The 20,447-nt window shown below is 43.4% G+C and overlaps 1 protein-coding gene across 1 annotated transcript in view; it reads right to left on the reverse strand.

Annotated features, from left to right (window-relative positions):
• SREBF1 (sterol regulatory element binding transcription factor 1) overlaps positions 1-20,447 on the reverse strand; it is a 631,726-nt gene that overhangs the window by 392,242 nt on the left and 219,037 nt on the right. Inside the window, exon 8 of the mRNA XM_044088935.1 lies at positions 6,420-6,621. Coding sequence (XP_043944870.1) covers positions 6,420-6,621 — 202 coding nt within the window. The remainder of the gene's footprint in view (positions 1-6,419; positions 6,622-20,447) is intronic.

Genomic DNA, 20,447 nt, shown 5'->3' on the forward strand with positions numbered 1-20,447 from the left:
GATAATTTGGTTTAAAGTGAACTTAAAAGAAGGATTTGTTCTCAATCATGTCCGTGTGGAAATGACATAGGGTTGACTCACCATAAAAGTCTGCCGCTCAAATACTCTTCTTGCAAAGAGCAGAGCAATCTGTAAAACTGTTTTCTATGTTAAGAACCTCAACTCAACCAGGTCAGATGGTTTAAATGTTGCAAGGGTTAGCTTCTCACACAAAATTAAGATCCCAAAGAGGGGCTGCTGGTTTTCTTAGAGGCCACTTATGCAAAACCCTTTTCAAAAACATTTTGACATGAGACTACATTGAAAGAGGAGGATCAATGGGCAGACATGCTGAAATGGCTGATAAATGAACCTTGACAGAAGAGTAATAAAGGACACAGGATAATAACTTACACGAATATTGCAAAATCAGAGAACAACTAGCCCTGAATGGGTGCTGCTTGTGTTGCTGGCACTAGCTAGAAAACCTTGTCTATTTGTTAATACATGATTTTCTAGTAGAAGTCTTTCTTGTCTCCATTACTACCTACTGTACGTCCTCAGTAAACAAGTGCCTAAAAAAAAATTAAGGTTATATCATCTAGGCAATCAACTGAAGTGAACTGATATCAGGGTGTATCAAACATCCTTGCTCCTGTGTAAGTAGATCCAGTCTGAGGAAGCATGGAGTACTTGCCCCCTAGCCATTTCCAAAATAAGGGAGAACCACAGTTGCCTGGACCAGAAAGGAGTCACCAAAATGATGTTAGGGAATTCCTTCTGAATATTCAGAAGTATCCTGAATATTAGTGGAAAGGGAGGAAAAGCACACAAGAGGATTTCTGTCCAATGAAAAGAAAAGGCATCTGTCTTCCAGGCCTTTTTACATGGAGTCCTGGAACAAAATCTTGCCAGTTGATTGTTCAGAGAGGAGGAAAAGAGGTCTACTTGAGGAATTCCCCACAGATGAATCAAGTCCTGGAAGACTCCCTGATCTACTTTCCATTCTTGAGAATCTGCCCTGGACCAGCTCAGCTTATCTGCCACACAGTTTTACTCTGACCAAATGCAGAATGCTTGTACAGTGAGATTGTGCTGTGAAGCTTTACTCCAAGCTAACACAGTTAGTCTGCAAAGGGGGTATATAATCTGGTTCCCTCCTGTTTGTGGATGTACCATGACTGCGGTACTATCTTTAACAACTTGAAGAGGTCCTGGGGACCAAAGATGATTCAGTGAGTTGCGTGCCTTGATCATGAGTAGTACTGCTTTGATATTATTATGCTTGCATCTGCCATTGGTGTCCTACAAACCCCGCACTTTTATCCCTCCTGAAACTGCTCTCCAAGCAAAGACCAAAGAGTCTGTGGTGACTGACTGCTTTGGAACACGGAGGAAGAAGGAGTGATCTGCTCTTAAGGATATCTGTTGTCTCCACCAAATTATGTATCTTCTGACAAACCCAAGTACTGGGATTTGAAAAGACAAAGTGTGTTCATGTTGGGACGAAATAGACTTCAGATACCTCTGTATCTTTCTCATGTGGAGTCTTCCAAGGGTATCATGAGACTCATAGAAGCCACAAGACCCAAAATTCTAAAGTATTCCCTCGCAGTAACCAAAGTTTGGGTAGAAAACCTTAGAAACAGCTCTAGATAAAGATTTATTTTTTTCCTGTGGAAGAAAAGCTCTTTGAATGGAGGTGTCTAGTTGACATCCCAGAAATACAATCCTGTGTGAAGGAGTCAAGAAAGATTTTTGAATTTTCTTTTGAAATACCAGTTTGTGTAAGAGATTTCACACCCCAGAGAGAGATTCTTGAAACTTTGAAAAATACTCTGTAAATATAAGTAACTCATCTAAATATGGAAAAATGTGAACACTCTGGGTGCAATGGATAGTTTAACGAGTAAGGCAGAGAACTGATAAAGGTTTTGTGTTCTAGATCAAACTAAAAACATCTGAAGTCAGGATGGACAAGGATGTGATGATAAGCATCTTTTAAGTCTAGTGTTACCAGGAAACTTGAATGAGGAAGAGGTAAACAGGTTGTGAAGTGACATCATTTTGAATTTGGGCACTATCATAAACTGTGTAGAAAAGATAGATCCAGAAAGGATTTCCTTGCTTCAGCAATAAGAACATCCTTGAATAAAAACCCTTCCTCAGCTAGGAAGGAGGAAACGGCTCTATAACTCTTTGGGACACAATGTGATGAAGAACTGGAACAGAGAGTCAGAACTGGACGTTGATGAATGACTCCCCTGGAAACAAGAAATTTCCTCCTCCTGCTACCTGTAACCTTGATAAATGATCTTCAGAACCCATGTGTCTGAAACTATTCATTGCCAAAGAGAAAAATGGAGATTCGAACTTTCTGGAAGAAAAAAGGGGTCAGGGTGGGTGGGAGTCATAAGGACTAACAGTCATTCAGACTTGTTGAACTGTCCTTGGTTTTGGGAGGTTAGAGGTTTCTTTTTGGACCCCCCCCTCCCCGCCATTTCTTCTTAAATGTCTGTTTACCTGTATTTTGCTGAGACTGTTTATTCTGCTTTTTGCAAAACCTGGATGAGGAGTTGGAGAATCCCTTAACTTCATCACACTTTTTGATCACCTCTGCTGCAGAGGGACCAAGAACTAAATCTCTACCCAAAGAGGAATTTTCAACATCATTTTGGAGGTTCTAAAAATGCAGCCATGCAAACCTCTTCAAAAAAGTACCAGTGGCCATAGCCCTGGAAGAAGTATCAACAGAGTTATATACACACTGTAAACAATGAGTAGTGACCAGTGCAGCAGAAGAAACTAAATTAAAGCAGATTGTTCCTTACAAGAAAAAGCTGCAGATAAAACATTCCTCATACTTTCAATTAGACAGAGCAAACTTTAACACGAGAGCCTGACAATTTAAAATTCTGAAAATCACAATTGTAGAAGTATATACTTTTTCCCACATTTATCGATAATTCTCCCATCCTAGTCAGACAGAGCGGGATTGGAATTAACTGTGTTTTTAACAGTAGTGGGATCAACTAACGCTACAGCCGACAGTTTTTGGTTTGGGAATAGTGTATAAAAGCTTAAAAGAATGAGCAACTATAAACATCCTACCTGCTTTGTTTACGGGCAGCTGACTATCAGGAAAACTGCACACACACACAGACAGACACACACACACACACACACAGAGACGCACACAGAGACGCACACAGAGACGCACAGACACACACAGACACACACAGACACACACAGACACACACATCCTCTAAGGCAAGCAGAAGAGGAAGAATGGGTGCAGGCTCTGGAAATTCCTTCTGTAATAATACATATTTTTCTGAGGGACTGAGAAACCTCAATGCTCTTCCACTGAAAGCGCTGGCACACTGTAGCAATCGTCTCACATAAACACAAACCCCCATAGGGCAAATCACAAACTGGGCTCGCCTCCAAATCTGAACTGGAAATCTGATGAGAAAACCCTGCATCCGTCCCCTCATCTTCCTGTTCAAATTCAGAATCTTGAATCTCTTCAGGAAAAGAGGTGTCCCTCATTCTTTTACAGGAACTGCTTTACAAGAAGGATCAACAGCCCAAGCCAAACCCAGTAAACTATTCCTGTCTAAGGAAATATGAAGAGTAAATGCATGTTTAGTTTTCTGTTTCTTTTTGACAATGATAAAATGGGGCCAACCATGTTACCACTGGCAGTACCAACTTCCCCAGTATGGGCTCTGCATTCTGACACAACAGGTAAGCCTTCCCTGTTCCCTCTCCCAGGACTGACAGGACTGTCTCTCCCTTGCCCACTGAGGAAACCCAAACATCTGCAGAGGACGTGGCTAACCCCTGCTGGTGCATAGTGACTGTAGGTGCTAAACCAGAGGGATCCGGGGTAAAAGATGAGTGGTCTGAGGTAGAAAAATGCCCACAGCAGAATCACCCACCTGCAGCTGAGGCAACTTGCTAGCCTGCTATGATGGCAAAGGCTATTTGCTTAACTTTTTCTTTTTTGTGGCTGGAAGAAGGACCCACTGTGGGACCTGTAGTTTGTTCCGCGGTAAAGCCAAAAATATTGCCTCTTTCCTGGGGGAGCCAAGCTGCAAATACTGGTGAAAACTGCAGGTCTTTAAAAGTCACTTTTTTTATAGCAAAACACAGAAAAATGCACTTTAAAACACTTAGCTAGCCCCTCAAAAAAGTAAAATAAACACAATTTCTCCACAGAAAAAAATAGTTTTCAGTTACTCTACACAACTTTTAAATTAAAAGGAAAAAAGAGCAATACTGTTTAAAAAGTCCACTAAAACACAAAATTCCTAGCATCAAAATAATTTTCCTGAAGAGGAAAGTGATAAAAAACACAAACAAAATTCACCCCCCAAGGGGAACTTGTCTTCTTGGCAAAGGAACACAACCAAACTTACCATCAAACCTGAAAAGCATAAGACAAGCGGACTCTTCAGTGGCAGTAAAGCTCTGAAAGGCTTGACACCAAAGCGTGTCCCTTAGTCAGCTCATTTCAAGCCAACTGACAGTTTGGGCACATGGAAGGTGCCCTGAAGGTTTGGAAGCTGGATGTCTCTTATATCCTTGGCAGGATATAACCCATATAAACTAAGGCTACTGCAGCAGTGATCATCGAACTTAAGAAGCTACTCAACAGAGGTAACATTAACAACACTTTGAAAATTTAGAAATATGGATGGAGTCCCCATCTACAATTTTATTTACTTATTTTATTTTATCCTTCACTGACTGGTGGAAGCTGCAGTACATGAATCTAGGTTTCCCTGCCATAATGCAGCTTCTAATTTGCTTTGTTACTGCAGCTGTGCCTCACTGCAGGTGAAGTAGAGTGTCCAAACTAAGTGCCACTTCACACACACACAGTTTCAGCACTGCCCACATCTATGCCTAACATGCAAATTAGATCTATGCAGAGGTTCATATACCCAAAATGGTTTAAAACCAGAGTGACACTTGCTAAGTTAAGGCAGACCCTAAACTGCTGTTTGCATATATTACCCCAGATGCAATAAAACAGTTAAAGGTTGTTGCACTAATTATGATCTTATCTCTAGCTCAGTATTACAACACTGTTTTTATCGGTCAGAGAATTAACCTATTTTTTTCCAGCTGAAAAGTTACATAACAGTCTTAATGGCAGGATGCATACTCACCACCTCATCATTTTACTTTCATGACAGTTCCATGTCCTGCTGACTACAGACAATCAAGGAAATAAAATTACTGATCCTTAAAGTAAGGCTCCGATTTACATCAAGATAAACTCACCTCTGTAGCTACTGCCATTATCCATCAGATTAACATCTACAGCATGACTAAACCATTCTATCACATCCGTTATCAATGAAAGATGTGTTTAAAATGTGTGCATGTTTCACAATGTTTCAAAACAGGTTTTAGATGCCATATTTCATTATGGTTAGGCTGAATTCACACAATGCTGAAACTTTCTTTGCCTATACCACTCTACAAGCATGACGAAAAATGTGTTAAGTCTGCAAAGCGGCCTCTGGGTAGGACTATACGAAAAGATCCAGCAGAACACATCAGAGTTCCAAATGATGTGCAATGCTGAGGAGAAGTCTCCATTGTTTTATTGTAACAGTAAGCCAGTGAAGGATAAAAATGGAGTGATTTTAACCCTGGAACATACGATACTTCCATAACTCGAATACGGTTTGCGGCAGCAGTGTGAAATGTAAAACTGCACAAAACCTTGCTGCAAACTCAATCATGACATCTTTTATTATAGATAGTTTGTGTCATGGCTTTTGCTGTGCTGGAGTTAGTCAGTGTTAGTCTTACACACACACAAGCACACACACACAAGCACACACAAACACACACACAAACACAATTCCAGCAAATGATCTTTCCCATACCTGATGATGTACCAGCCAGTAAACGCTGTTCTGTAACTTCTGCAGCAACAAAATGCAACACTATGACATGGGCATCATCTGTCCTGAGACACACTGCTGGCAGCCAAAAGATGCCACAGGATAAACTGTACATCAAATCACCTCATATTCAACGACTGCCCTCTCAATGTTTTACCACATCTGTGATATCACCAGAAGAATGAAGTATAATAACGACTCCTAAGTGGGGACTTCATCGTAGGGGTTACATTTCTGAAGCAGCTAAAAAGATGTGCGTTTTTTTTTTTTTTTTTTTTAATTAAATTAGCTGAACGATTTGACCTCTGTCATACCCAATCTGTTGTACGAATGGAAATTTGGAAGCTCACTATAAACCAGTTGTATTCTACCTTTCATGCAAAAGCACCCTTACGTTACTATTCATTGGAAGACCACCTGCTGCACAGAAGATCTACTTACTGAAGACTCTCTCTACAAATTTCCAAATAACTTTAGCATGTTATGAATGGTGGTCTTTCAAACATATCCTACCAGAGGTGTCCACTCCTAAAATGTTTCTGCCAGAGCTGTGGTAATCTGCAGTTTCTGCAGCTCTGCTGGACACACCACCACCCATCAGCAGTCCCAGGGGGTTGAACGAGAGGCAAAAAATGACAAAAACACACAAAGCCATCCTGGAGCGATCCATCATCCCAAGGCTGACAGGAGAAGACAACTCCCGTTTCACCTGTATCTGGAAAGAAATAAAATGCATTAATTTACTAGCAATGCCACATAAAAACTGCCCTTAGAATCATCATGTCACTGTCATCAAAGTTTTATATCTAGAAAAGAAGGGATCACCATCAATTTCATTAGCCTAGTCAAATAACTTCAAATGCAGGTGGCATCTTGCATACATACAATGTTCTGCCTGCCCATGCCTTTTCTCCATGAAAATTACCATTTACTAAATGTTTTAAAACATTTCAAACAAATATTAGACTGCACAAAGGCACAAACTGTATCATTTACAGTCAAAAACATTTTACTTTTACTTTATTTTTGTATGCGTATGTGTGTTTGTTTACTTGGGTAGGCACTGATCAAAACTGACATTGAGACCCAACTCAGCTTACACGGGATAATAAAAGCAGTTTACACTACCATTACGCTTGTATTAAGTACAAAGACATGAAAGAGAATGAAAAATACAATATAGCCTTGCATTTTAATAAAGTAAAAGTTGCGCATTGACAAAAACAGATGAAGTGCATATATTAAAGTACTAAAAGAAAAAGTTAATGAAATTTATCTATATATTTACAGACTGATGACCAGACTAACTGTATATGGATGTGAATTTATGGCTTTATTTATATATTTATTCTGCTTCTTTTTTTTTTTTTTTTTTAAGAGGGCATGTTGCTGATCATTATCAACTAATTTCAGGCTGAATTCAGGCAACAAAAAATAAAACATTAGAAGATACTAATGAGTAGTAAGTGAAAGTACAGGTATTTAATGGCTGGCTACGCCAGACCACTATGCAGAAATGCTTTTTACGGGGGCAAAGCCAGGAGCACTGTCAAGTTAAATGAAATCATCAGGGTCATAGACTAGGCACATGGAGGCCAATAAGATCAAAACCAGGACTACAAGAAAACGCTTATTTGAAACTCATTGCCTTAATCTTCCTGTAAGCTGCCAGACAGCTTTTGCATTTCCTAGAATAGCTGCAAAAAATTAGACTGTGTACCTTTCCAGTTATGAAATATGTTTCTGAATTTAACATTTTAGGTAAGTTTATTCAAAAAAAACAACTTCATCAAATAAACACTAAAAATATTCTTTAAACTTAATATCTCATTCTTCTCATATTGGCATAAAGCAAACATGCAACTAAAAGGCTGTAGAAATTAGTTGTCAAAGACAAAAGAAAACTTTTAGTTATGTACTCACCATAACTTCAGATGTTTGGGATCCATCTCGCCTACATTCTGACTGATGGGTTCGGTGCCGATCCTCCGCTCCCACTTCCCACGCTTATGCCAAAGAGCGAAGTCTCTTATTGGCTGAGCTTACTATATCCCAGGATGCACCACTACCAGTCCCCCAGATCTAGTTTGTCCGCATACATGCACACATGCACGCCCTGCTTATATAACATCGTCAGATGAAACAAGATAAAACAGTAGAACTCAAAACCGTTCAATCTCTTCTGATCTCCAAGGCAGGGGGAAGGAGGGTGGGTATTAGGAATGTAGGCGAGATGGATCCCAAACATCTGAAGTTATGGTGAGTACATAACTAAAAGATGTTATGTGATCCTATCTCGCCTACATTCTGACTGATGGGACAGCGTCCCTAGCACCTGAATCCTGGGTGGCTCACTGGAAAACACTCCTGAGTACCGTGGAACCAAATGAAGCTCGTCCTTTAGATGCCACATCCAATTTGTAGTGGGAAATGAAAGTGTGCGGATTGGACCAAGTAGCCGCAGCACAAATTTCCGATATAGCGAGCTAGGAATGAAAAGCTATAGAAGTAGCCATAGCTCTGGTAGAATGAGCTTTGATAGATGTTGTAAGTTGCTTATTCGAAGAAGAATAAGCCTGAATTATGCAATCTCTGATCCATTTGGAGATAGTAGCTTTTGTGATGGTTTGGCCCAATTTATTATCTGAGAAGGACACAAACAACTGGTCTGACTTACGAAGTTGCTGAGTCCTGTCTAAATAGAAGCGTAATTGCCTGTGAACATCCAATTTATGGAGAGTGTATTCTGCTTCATTGGAGAATTTTGGGAAGAAAACTGGTAGCTCTAGAGATTGTTGGAGACAGAAACTAGAACAGACCTTTGGGACAAAGGATGGATTAGGCCTAAGTGATACTCTATCCTTGTGGAAAATCAAGTACGGTGGCTTAATAGACAGGCCTTGAAGCTCTGAAACTCTTCTTGCAGAAGTAATTGCAACTAAGAAGGCAGTTTTCCAAGACAGATATTTTAACTCACATGTAGCAGCCGGTTCGAAAGGGGAAGATGTTAATGCGCGAAGCACCAAATCAAGATCCCACGGAGGTGCAGGATGAAAAATTGGGGGTCTTAGTAGGCTCGCACCTTTAATGAAAGTTTTGCATAGTCTGCTGCTCATCAAAGGAGGATCCATGGATTCGTGGAATTTAGAGATAGCCGCTAGTTGGACTTTAATAGTTGAGACAGAAGATCCTTGATTAAACAGGGATGTTAAGAATTTCAAAACCTCTGGGACAGGAGCAGTGATAGGGTCTAAGCCCTTGAGTTGGGCCCAGATAGCAAACCTCTTCCACTTACTGAGGTACAATTTGTTAGTGGTGGGTTTGTGGGCCGAAGATAAAATGTGAACAACTTCCGGGTCTAGTGAGTGCCTTCTAACTAAAGTCGGAAGTGGAGGAGCCAAGCTGTCAATTTCAAGGATTGAAGGGACTGATGCCGATGTCCCGACTGATGGATTAGCAAGTCCGGAATTAGGTCTAAAGTCCACGGATCGTCCACATGCTTCTTCAGGTAAGGAAACCATACCTGACGAGGCCAGTATGGGGCAATCAGTATCATTGAGGACCCCAATTGAGAAGCTTTTTGAATAACTTTGGGGAGAAGAGGAATTGGAGGAAAGGCATAAAGTAGCCCTGTTGGCCAAGGTTGTGCTAGAGCATCCATAGCTGGTACTCCCTGATGTGGGATCAAGGAGAAGAACCTTTGGCACTTGGTGTTTAGTGGAGTTGCAAATAGGTGCAGCACGGCGTCCCCATCTCCTGAAAACCTGAGCTGCTACTGTGTGGTTTAGAGACCACTCGTGAGGAGAGAGAATTGTCCTGCTCAATTTGTCTGCCAATATATTTGACCTTCCGGGATGTGGGTCGCTACCAAGAAGCGGTTGGTAGCTACAGCCCATTCCCACACTCTCATGGCCTCTCTGCAAAGGGGTGCGATCTGGTCCCTCCTTGTTTGTTCAGATACCAGACCACCGACATGTTGTCTGTGTGGATGGCGATGATGCCCTGAGGAAGAAACTTGTGTAAGGCCTGTAGGGATAGAAGTACAGCCCTCATCTCCAACACGTTGATGTGGAGAAGAGCTTGCCTGGAAGCCAGGAGCCCTGAACTAGCCTGCCCAGACAATGCCCCCACCCTATCTGGGAGGCATCTGTCGTCAGGGTAACCACTGGAGAGGGAAGAACAAAGGGTTTCCTTGATCCAAATTGGATGTCTGAAGCCACCAGCGAAGGTCCCTTTGCATATTTCCGTAATCATGATGTGATGATTGAGGGAAGATCCTGAAAGGACCATTGAGTTGACAATAGCCACTGAAGAATCCTCATGTGCAATCTTGCCAGAGGAACTAAAGAACCGTGGCAGACATTGAGCCTAAAACTTGTAGAACCATCCTGGCTGGGGCTTTGGATCTCGAGATCAGAGCTTGAACTTGGCCCTGTAAAGTTTGGATCCTTTCGGCAGGAAGAAAGACGCATCAATCTTGAGTCTATCTCTGCTCCTATGAACTTTATGCTGAGAGGGCAGCAAGACAGACTTTGACCAATTGAATGTAATCCCCAGGGTAATACCCAGGAGATGGTGGCTTTGAGGTTGTCCATTAGTAGATGCCTGGTGGTGGCAGTCAGGAGCCAGTCGTCCAGATAGGGAAACACTTGGAATCCAAGACTTCTCAGGTGAGCCGTCACTACTGCCAAACACTTGGTGAACACCCTGGGGCTGTGGTGAGACCAAAGGGCAGAGCACAAAATTGGTAATGACTGACTCCCAGGCTGAAGCGCAGATACCTCCTGGACGCCTGATGTATCGGTATGTGATAATAGGCGTCCTTGAGGTCTATGGAGCACATCCAAACATCCTTCTCCAACAATGGGAGAATGGATTGTAACGTGATCATTGAATTTGGATTTCGTGACGGATTGGTTCAGTCTGCTGAGATCCAATATTGGTCTCAGGTCCCTGTCTTTTGGCACTAAAAAGAACCTGGAGTAATTTCCTGATCCGATCTGGTCTGTGGGGACCGGTTGGATGACTCCTTTTCTAGCAGCTTTAAAGCTTCTGCGGCTGCCATTTCCCTTTGACTGGGTGGTGGGTCCGGGATTCTTTTGGACGGTGGGGCGAGTATGTGAATGGGATGGTGTAACCTCCGGCAATGATCCGAAGCACCCATCTGTCCTGAGTGATTGACTCCCAGGCTTTTAGGTGCTTGGCAAACGACACCCGACTGGCTCGAGCAGCACAGCCGGGCAATCCCTCATGACGTGTGGGAGGCTGAAGAGCCACGAAAGGACTCGCGGTCTCCAGAATTGCGGGGCCCTCTGCGCCTCTGGGACGGCGTCTCCCTGAAAAATTTCCCGTCCTCTGCCTCTGGAAGGGAATCTTCCTGCTGTTGGGAGAAAAACTTACAGATTTGGAACCACATTTTCCCCCTCCTTTAGCCTTGGGGTAAGGCCGAAGGGAGTGGAATAACGGGCACCTACGGCAGATAAAGTTTTTCCCTCTTGCTCACAGCGGTAAGGGTGTCTTTAACCTTGGGTCCAAACAAGGAGGACCCATCAAAGGGAGCGTCGTGAAGGAAGACTTGAAGGCCTCCATGAACTGACACAAGCGGAGCCAGGCTTGTCTCCGTGAGCCACGCCTGTGCCTGCCGCTCTACCACCCGCCTTCGCCGCATAGGAAATGAGCCTCATGGACGAGTTAGAAATTGGCGTGGGATAGCCAACTGAGAGCTAACCGACTGGGCTAGTTGCTCAGGTAGGTTACCCGAGAGGAATCTGACAACTCCTTGACCAGATCCCTCTGAAGCCTGGTAAAATGTGCCAAATAATTCAGAGACCTTAAAGTAAAGGCCGCTGAAGTCAGGGTGCGCTTGCACCTGTCCATACTCCTAGACTCCTTATTAGGAGGATGGATGGACGTTGAAGCCTCTGCCACGTCCTGTTGTGTAGCAGATGCCACCACCATGGCATCTACAGCCACGCCTTTAGTGAGGAACTCCTTCTCGGGGAGCAGACAAAAATTTATTTGGACGAGAAGGGACTGGTTCCACGGTATCTGGATGTTCCCACGCCCTTGACAAACTAAATCCAGAAGCTCGTCAAGGCGGAGACACCCAGGAGGCGGAGGGCTGAGCCCCAAAGGCCTTGAGGAGCACTGACTCATCAGCAGAGGGGGTTTGGATATCCAGCCACCTCGTTGTTTGAGGATATCTTAGATGTCTGCAAATGAGACATCCTGCGAGGGCGACTTCGGGACCCTCTGCATCATCAAGATCAGTGTCTGATGTAATAGACTCGGGGAGTCCACGTGCTTCCTCTTGCACGATCTCTTCCTTGGGGGTTCCTCCGAAGACAACTCAAGAACCCTCAGGAGGAGGGGAACCCCACTGGGGTAACCTCAGGCCCCGGGCTCCGCTGACTACGGACAGGGAACTGCCAAAGACCCAGTCTCCACGCCCAGGGAAGGTGCCGGTAAAGCAGGAGAGATGGCGAAGACTTGGCCAAGGCACTCCTCATGGCTCTGAAAGCCGGACCCCAGAATCCTGGGAATGTCCGGTCCCGAGCCATGATAGCCGACGGAAGTCCTGCAGCCAAGCACCGAGGGGAGGCTCGGAACAGCATAGGTCCCAAACATCACCCCGGGTCCAGCCGAAGAAGTCCGCGTACCAAACTCGGACCCGAGGCCGGGTTGGAGTAAGGGTCGGAGCCGACCCTAAGATCTCCACCGGCTCCAACAGCACCTGCTCCGGCGGAGCCGAAGCAGTCGGAGGAGGAATGGCAATGGGTGGGGCCAAGGTCATCGGCTCGAAGCCAACTGGGTCGGAACCGAAACAAATTTTTGGAAGACTGGGGACTGGAACAGTCTTTGGAGCACCCTGTCTATATCAGAATCTGACATCCTCGAAGACCGAGAGGAAACAGAACGGGTTCGAGACGGCCTCCAACGGCCCCAAGGGACTAGGGGACCGGCTCGAGGTGACTCGATGACTATCGGCGAAGGAATACACACACCAGATTCGATCGGTGCCGAGGTGGACTTCGGCGCCGAGGAGGAAGTGTCTGAGCGGGCTACCCTTGTCGGCTCCGAGACCAGTGGAGCCGACGAAGGTGACCCGCCTCGATGCCCCAGCCATCGGCTCCGAAGCCAGAGGAGTCGACATTGGTGGCATCGAGGCAGACCGTTCCGACCTCGGCTCCGAAGTCCTTGGAGCCGAAGGAGAGGCCTGCCTATGTCTCTTGGCGGTCGGATCCGGCGGACTGGTCGGAACCGACGCCCTTTTCTTTTTAGCCGGAGAAGGAGAGGATGCCAAGGCTTCTTCAAAGGAAGGTTTAATTAACCCCTTAAGAATCAATTTATTTTTCCTCTCCTGGAGGACCCTTGAGGAAAAAGCGTGACATACGCTGCATGACTCCTGTAAGTGTTTTGCACCCAAACAATACACACAGAGCGAGTGATCGTCTGTGATAGACATTTTGAAACTACATTTTGTACATTTTTTAAAGCCCGAAGGCCTAGGAGTCTGAGACATTATGGTAGACAATTTCAGTAACTTTGACAGGAAAAAATACAATTACTGACTTACTAATGACAAACCTAAATATAGGCTTACAGTTATCGCTTAAGCGCAAATGACAGGGAACTTTGAAAACCCTGTAAGGTTTTAGAAGGGTTGACTGACCGGGAAGGCCCTAGATGAAGGGGGGCCGAAATCAAACTCAACCCAATCACACAACAAGTCTTCAACAATCCAAACACACACAATGAGAGCGTTAGCCGTTAAAACAGCTTTTGAGACAAAAAACAGCAAAAAACTGACAGAAAAAGTTAGTTAAAATAACTACTCAGCCCAGCCAGCTCGAGACCACGTCTTCGCAGGGAAGCGGCAAACGAGATCTGGGGGACTGGTAGTGGTGCATCCTGGGATATAGTAAGCTCAGCCAATAAGAGACTTCGCTCTTTGGCATAAGCGTGCCGAGTCGGAGCCGAGGGATCGGCTCCGAACCCATCAGTCAGAATGTAGGCGAGATAGGATCACATAACATCACAATTTTGTGGTGAACAGAAAAAAACAAACAAAAAAAAAAACAGGTATGAGATCATGAAATAAATAAGACCAAAGTCATACAACTGCTGGGTAAGGCATACAGACCTGAAATTTCACCAAATGAAGAGGAAAGGGATATTTTTCTGCCTAAATGAAAAATCATCTTATGGTTAGATGAAATCATGCAGTCTACTGGAGAAGCTGAGCTCTGAGATAGTGGGATCATCCTGCCGCAGGGGAAGGGGTATCTACTCCCTGAACCTAGGTCAACTCTGGACAGTCAGAAGAAATCCTGAAACCAGATCCTCCAGGACTAAAGCCTTTCTGGTTAGAACACAGAGAACAGATAAGGGATTAAAAGCAATGTGATAAGAGTAAATCTAATACAGAGAGTGGATTCAACGTACACTGTCTCTGCCACAAAGAAATATAAAGAACTTGGGAATAACCATGTTGCTCTGTGAGGATGCCCCATGCCTGAAGGCCATATGAGGATTCTGCAATGAAGCTATAGATTCAGAACAAAGCATATACTGTGAAATGTGGACATGTACTATGGAAATGTCCAGGAGGTGGGCCCACTTCCAAACTTTAACCAATTGCAGAACTGGGATAGAAGCACATACATCAGTACTTGTTCCAAAACCTCACTACTAACTGGATGCCTAACAGCACCAAGGGGGGGGGGGGGTTAATCTAGTCCTATGGCACAGACTCCTTGATGTTGATGATGAACTGCTTCTCTTAAGATGTTGCATGTACCTTGGATCAGGGCCACCCAAAAATGGGCACCTCAACCCACGTAACGTTTATCTGCTTTGACAGACTGGTTCAGACGTGGTGGAAAAAATGTAAATTGTGGCTTCTACCCCCAACAGCCCCAGCATCAAAAACAAAGTCTAAATACATTCAAGCAATGACATCTGTACATTAATTACCAAGTCTCCTAAAAAATGAATGCCAACACACTGAAATGAAAATGGTTCCATGCTCAACAAAGACTTGACTTGCTACAATCCCAGCTATTCAAATTCCTAGTTAACCAGACTGTCTCTAACTTAGAAGCTAAACTAATCAGACAACCCTCCTCTTACAACCTCAGATAAATTATCCCAAAAATAACACACCTCATCTTACCCAAAATTTCTGACTCAGCTAAAGGTCTACCTCTTAATCAGCCAAATATCATTCCCTCACATCCAACCATATCACTTAATCTTAAAACTACTTTTTCTCCTACCTACTTGGTACTCCCCAGTATGAGAGAGTGATGACCCCCCCCCCAGTGTCACATCCTCACTGGTGAGGTTGGAACACAAAGCTGTCTCTTGGTAACCCCAGCAAACCATGTAACAGTTAGGAACTATTCCAAAGAAAACTACATCCTATTAAGCGATAGTTAGTCAAAATTCACTGTCCCTCCTAACCCAGACTTCACAGCAACCTATGCGGAATTGTTCAAAGACCCAGTACAACCATGTCAATGGATATATAGAAACTGTTGTACCTACTAGAAGGAAGCCAAAAACAAACTACAACGGTGGAATCCTAACCTTAACAGGGTATACAACAAAATACTAAAATCAGGAAGAGCGACACCCATAATGATAACAGTTCTCAAACTAAACAGGAAACTAAGAAGACTAATTAAGTACAAGGCCAATTAAGAGGTCACCATATCCACACATGCTAAAGACAACCACAAAGCCTTCTATAGCTATAACCATCACCTCAAAAGCAGCACAGAGCAGTGTTCCAAACTGGTGGTCAATAGTGCCACCTTCAGCGAGTACAGTGACACAGCAAATCTGCTGGCTGATAAATTCAGCTCAAACTTCACGCCCCCCCCCCCCCAACCATGAAATACCTACTAGCATAACACCCCTCCAATTATTAGCAGAGAGCAGGTCTTGGTGGCACTGGCTGAGGCCAAAAACACAGCCTTAATGGGCCCCAACACTATCCCGGAATGCCTCCTAAATAGCTTAAAACATGACCGATCAGGACCATGAGTCACTTTTCAACTACAGCCTCTAAATAGGTTTTGTGCCATGAGAACAGAGGACTGCAACAGATATCCCACTTCACAAGGGTGAACCACCAACTCATGCTGGAAACTGCAGACCCATTAGTCTAACTAGTTTAATATGCAAAGCCATGAAATGAATTATCGTGGAAATGATCAACAAAGACACAGGCAACTTTCAGACACTAGACCTAACCCAGTTTGACTTTGTCAAGGGAAGGTCATTCCTACTAAACTTGGTGGACTTCGTTGAGAAGGTTACCAAGGTGATGGATGAAGAGAACAGTGCATACTGCCTACCTGTCCTGACTAAAGCATTCAGTACAATACCCCACTCACAGAACTGGGCATAAACCCCTACATACCTCACTGGATAGCCAGCTTGCTCACAGACAGAACACAGAAAGTCAGGATTGGCGAAACCACCTCCACTACAAGACTGGACATCAGTGGGGTATCTCAGGGCTCCATGCTGGGGCCACTCCTATTTAGCATCTACTTCTCAGAGGTAAAATCTAATGTCAAGGTCCTTTAGCTGACCAAGGTTCCAGATGACCGCAAACTGGGAGCTATCTTAGATTCCCCCACAACACAGAGGCAAATGACTGGTGCCAAAGTCACAGACTAAAACTTAGTGCCAAGAAATGCATTACAGTGCCTTTTGGGAAAACAGCCATGCAGGCTAACTACTCGATTGATAAGACACCCCTAACAGTTGACGCAGTAATCGGGGATGTGGGAAGATACGTAGACAGTAATCTGGCCTTTGACTAACACATGGCAAGTGAGTGAGAAAATCATTCTATTTGCCCAATGTATAAATAAGGGCATGGCATCCAGGTCCAAGGAAGTCATACTATCACTTTATTTGGCCCTTATCAGACCAATCAGAATATAACGTCCCCTTCAGCATGCACCTAACCAGACATATGAGAAAGTTAGAATGCCTACAAAGGCTCTTACCAGGAGAATCCATTATAAACATATACAAAGTGCCTTAAAATCCTATCTTTTATACAATGTATTCTACAGGTTACTGAGAGGAACTCTATGCCTGGCTTACAAGGCATCCTGGGATCCAACTCTGATGACCCTTTTGCACATCTGAAACACAAACACCATCAGAGCCACTAGATCAAATGAATTAAAGTTTGCTTGTTAACATAAACGGGACATGTTGGTGAGATATATGTGTGTCTCAGAGGATCCCCATGCTCTGAAACAGGCTCCTCATCTATGTGAAGCAAAGACCACCCCTAACCCCATTTAAGTGCAACTTTGATCAATGGATGGGAAATCAGAAATTCACCCCGGGTCTCGCCCCCATGTCTCTGATACACAGAAACAGACAGTAAATATGCCAAAACTGACACACACACACACCCCCCCCCAAAGAACCTTTAGAAACTTCCTCTAACATATATCCTAATAATCTCCCATAACACACAGAGACACAACTGGGTTGGGTTGCACAGCTAGGCTTATAAAGACCCTGATGATCATTAGCCTGGCATACACTTATGAAATAGTAACACATTTACTGTCCTTCATATGGCACATTCTTCTGAAACAACCTTCACTTCTCACTTAAGCTTTTGCTTAATGTAACTTCTCCTTCCGGCTACTCACAGATTCTAACATCCTCCATTCAACTATCCTGTCATTCCCATTGCCAACATACAGCTGTAACAATCACAAAGCCATGTCACCTTCTACATTAGACGTTTTGCAACAAGGAAAAGAAATGAGTAAAATACTTTCCTGATCACGTTGAGAAGAAAGAAAAACCTCCTTAGACAGAGTCTTGTGCAAAAACAGTAGGCAAAGGTCTTGACACAGGCTGACCTAAAAACCAAGAACATTGTCTTTTTAGATAATGCACAGGTCCCCCTCTTCTTCTGGGTGGCATCTCTCAAAGCCAGAGCAGAAGTAAATAAATGGCTTAATATGGGCAGTCAGAATGGCAGAGATGCTAGCCTTCTGAACAACTTCAAAAGGGACACAGGGGAGGTAATTCCAACAAACACTACTACAGATGACTTCATCTGTGATGAGACAGCTTCCTCCTTATGATTTATTACTGTCTTCCAGGAGAAGCTATGGATAATGTGGGACTGTGTATTCATCTCTTTTACAAGTCTTCAATAATGTTCTTAAAGATACCCTGGAAAGAACCTTCCCAAAAAGGGATAGATCCAGGATGTGTAGGTTAGAAGGGAAGTACTTTCTGCCCAAAATAAGGAATTAAAATTATACTAAAATGATAAAGTCATTACCTGACAAGATGAAGACTGCAACATCACTAAAGTAGCACATTTCACTCATGCCTAAAACAGCCTAAAAGCAGGACATCTTCAGACGCACTAGATACTCTCTTAGCTTTTAGCAGTTTTCACTCCACAGCCATATAGGAACAAGAGAGAAAAAAATGAAGCTGTTTCCTTCATTTCAGCTCTGCTTTCAACCTGACAAAAAATAAATAAACTCCAAACATTCTTACTCAATGCCCTAGTAACAGCCGCCAACACTTGAAACAGCCAAGAATAAATCTGAGATATTCCCAAACAAAAAAGCATTGTACCCCCCCGTACACTGATTCCTTGTACCCCCCCCCGTACACCGATTCCTTGTACCCCCCCAGTACACTGATTCCTTGTACTTCTCCTACATGCTTCTATACAAACACAGACACAGACAATTTGAACTAAGTTTTCACTTTCTGGACCACAAAACAAAGCTGGGAAATGAGACAAAACCTAGACCTGAGAAGCATACTGTCGGAAATTAAACTTATTTTGCCTCACTGGCCACACTCTTGTCCGATAGATGTACTATGATTTTCTGTCATGAACACAACTAATGAACAATAAATACACTTGGGTACAAATTCTAACCCGGCTTCAATCCTCGGGTTATACAGAGAGACAAGCCCTCCATCTTGACTTGCTATTTTAACTTCATATCCCCCTAACATGGTCCAGCTAATACCTATAGCCACCCCAAATATGCGACCTGCAGCTCACAAAGCCTACTTATGGATGCAAAAGGCAGCTGCATGCTCTGTCTGCAAAAGTATGAAAGCAGCTGGTAAGCAACTGGTAAGACTTTGTATGCCAGCTCTGCTTACTGCAGACCAAGAAATGAAGGAAATAAATGTGCTGTCTGAGAGGCATTATTTGACTCTTGTACCTGTGAGCTACTATAAGGAAACAATTAGCATGCAAGACATATCCCTGTAAGCATACCCAAACCACTGCAGTGACATTTATATGGAAGTTACGTACTTACCATAATGATAATCTATATGCTCAGAGTTCATCATCTGCAGTTGCCAGGAGTGTAGTTTTTAGTTCACAGTCGCTTGTTTTATCCATGCCTGAACTTTCCCAGGCTTCAGCTTTCTCTCTATGCCGCAGTTCCACACACATCACCATTCCCTGCAGATCACAGAAGACTGCACAGAGCATAAACAGACAACTCACAATCTACACCTCCAAAGCTACACTGGGGGATGGTGAGTGTGAAATGTACAACAGGACGAACCATGACCATGTAGATCTATTGTTATGGCAACTACATAACTTTTAGTTCTGGTAAGATAAGCCTCCACTATTGCTACGACAAGACCACAAGAGACCTGGAGATAACATCCGGCTAGTAATGCTTTGCAAAGGTGCCCAGCAATGCCATAGTGGCTGCTGCAAAAACTTGGCATACAGAAGCATTATTGAAGGAGATAAGGGAAGTAGTGACTGCTCTGTTCAAGTGTGCTGTAGGTTCTTCTGGTTTGTCATAAATAAATTTAATGCAGTCTGACAACCACCTGAATAACGTTACCTTAGTAAACAGCATCCCAATTTGTTAACTGCAATGGAGATGAACAGCTGAGTCTTTCCTCGACTTCTTAGTAAAAACACAGATCTGTAGGAACATCTAAACAATGGTGCAGATATTCACCTCTATGTAGTTTGGGAAGGAAAAAAGACAGACTGACAGCCTGATTAATATTAGGTTCAAATGTCACCTTAAGAATAAACAAATTAAAGATTAATATATAACAACACCCTGCTTTTACAAAAAGCCAAGAATGGATGATCAACACAAGGCCTAAAGTTCAAAAAAGCATTTGGATTACGTAACTGCAACAAAAACATTTTTCTCCATGAAAGGAACTTCAGCTCTGATTTAGAATCCAGTTCAAAGGGAAGTAAAGAAGTTCAAATCCCACCGCAGAAGCAAGTTACCTAACTGTCTTAAAAAATGCTCTCCACAAAAATGTTTTACAGACCTCCTAAGTGGAAATGAGAAACAGCAGCCATGTAGACTTCAATCATGCAAATTGTTTAGTCCTATGTAAAAGTTGTCAGGTAGTCCTGGACTGTAGGAACCAGAGCAAAATAAGGATCCAAACTCCTCTCCTGTTCCCAAACTGTATTGGGTTTTTGGGGATAAATAACGATACAAGTCACCCTATCAG

This window comes from Protopterus annectens, chromosome 12.part0 (assembly GCF_019279795.1).
Source record: "Protopterus annectens isolate FY-2018-M chromosome 12.part0, PAN1.0, whole genome shotgun sequence".
NCBI lineage: Eukaryota > Metazoa > Chordata > Ceratodontiformes > Protopteridae > Protopterus > Protopterus annectens.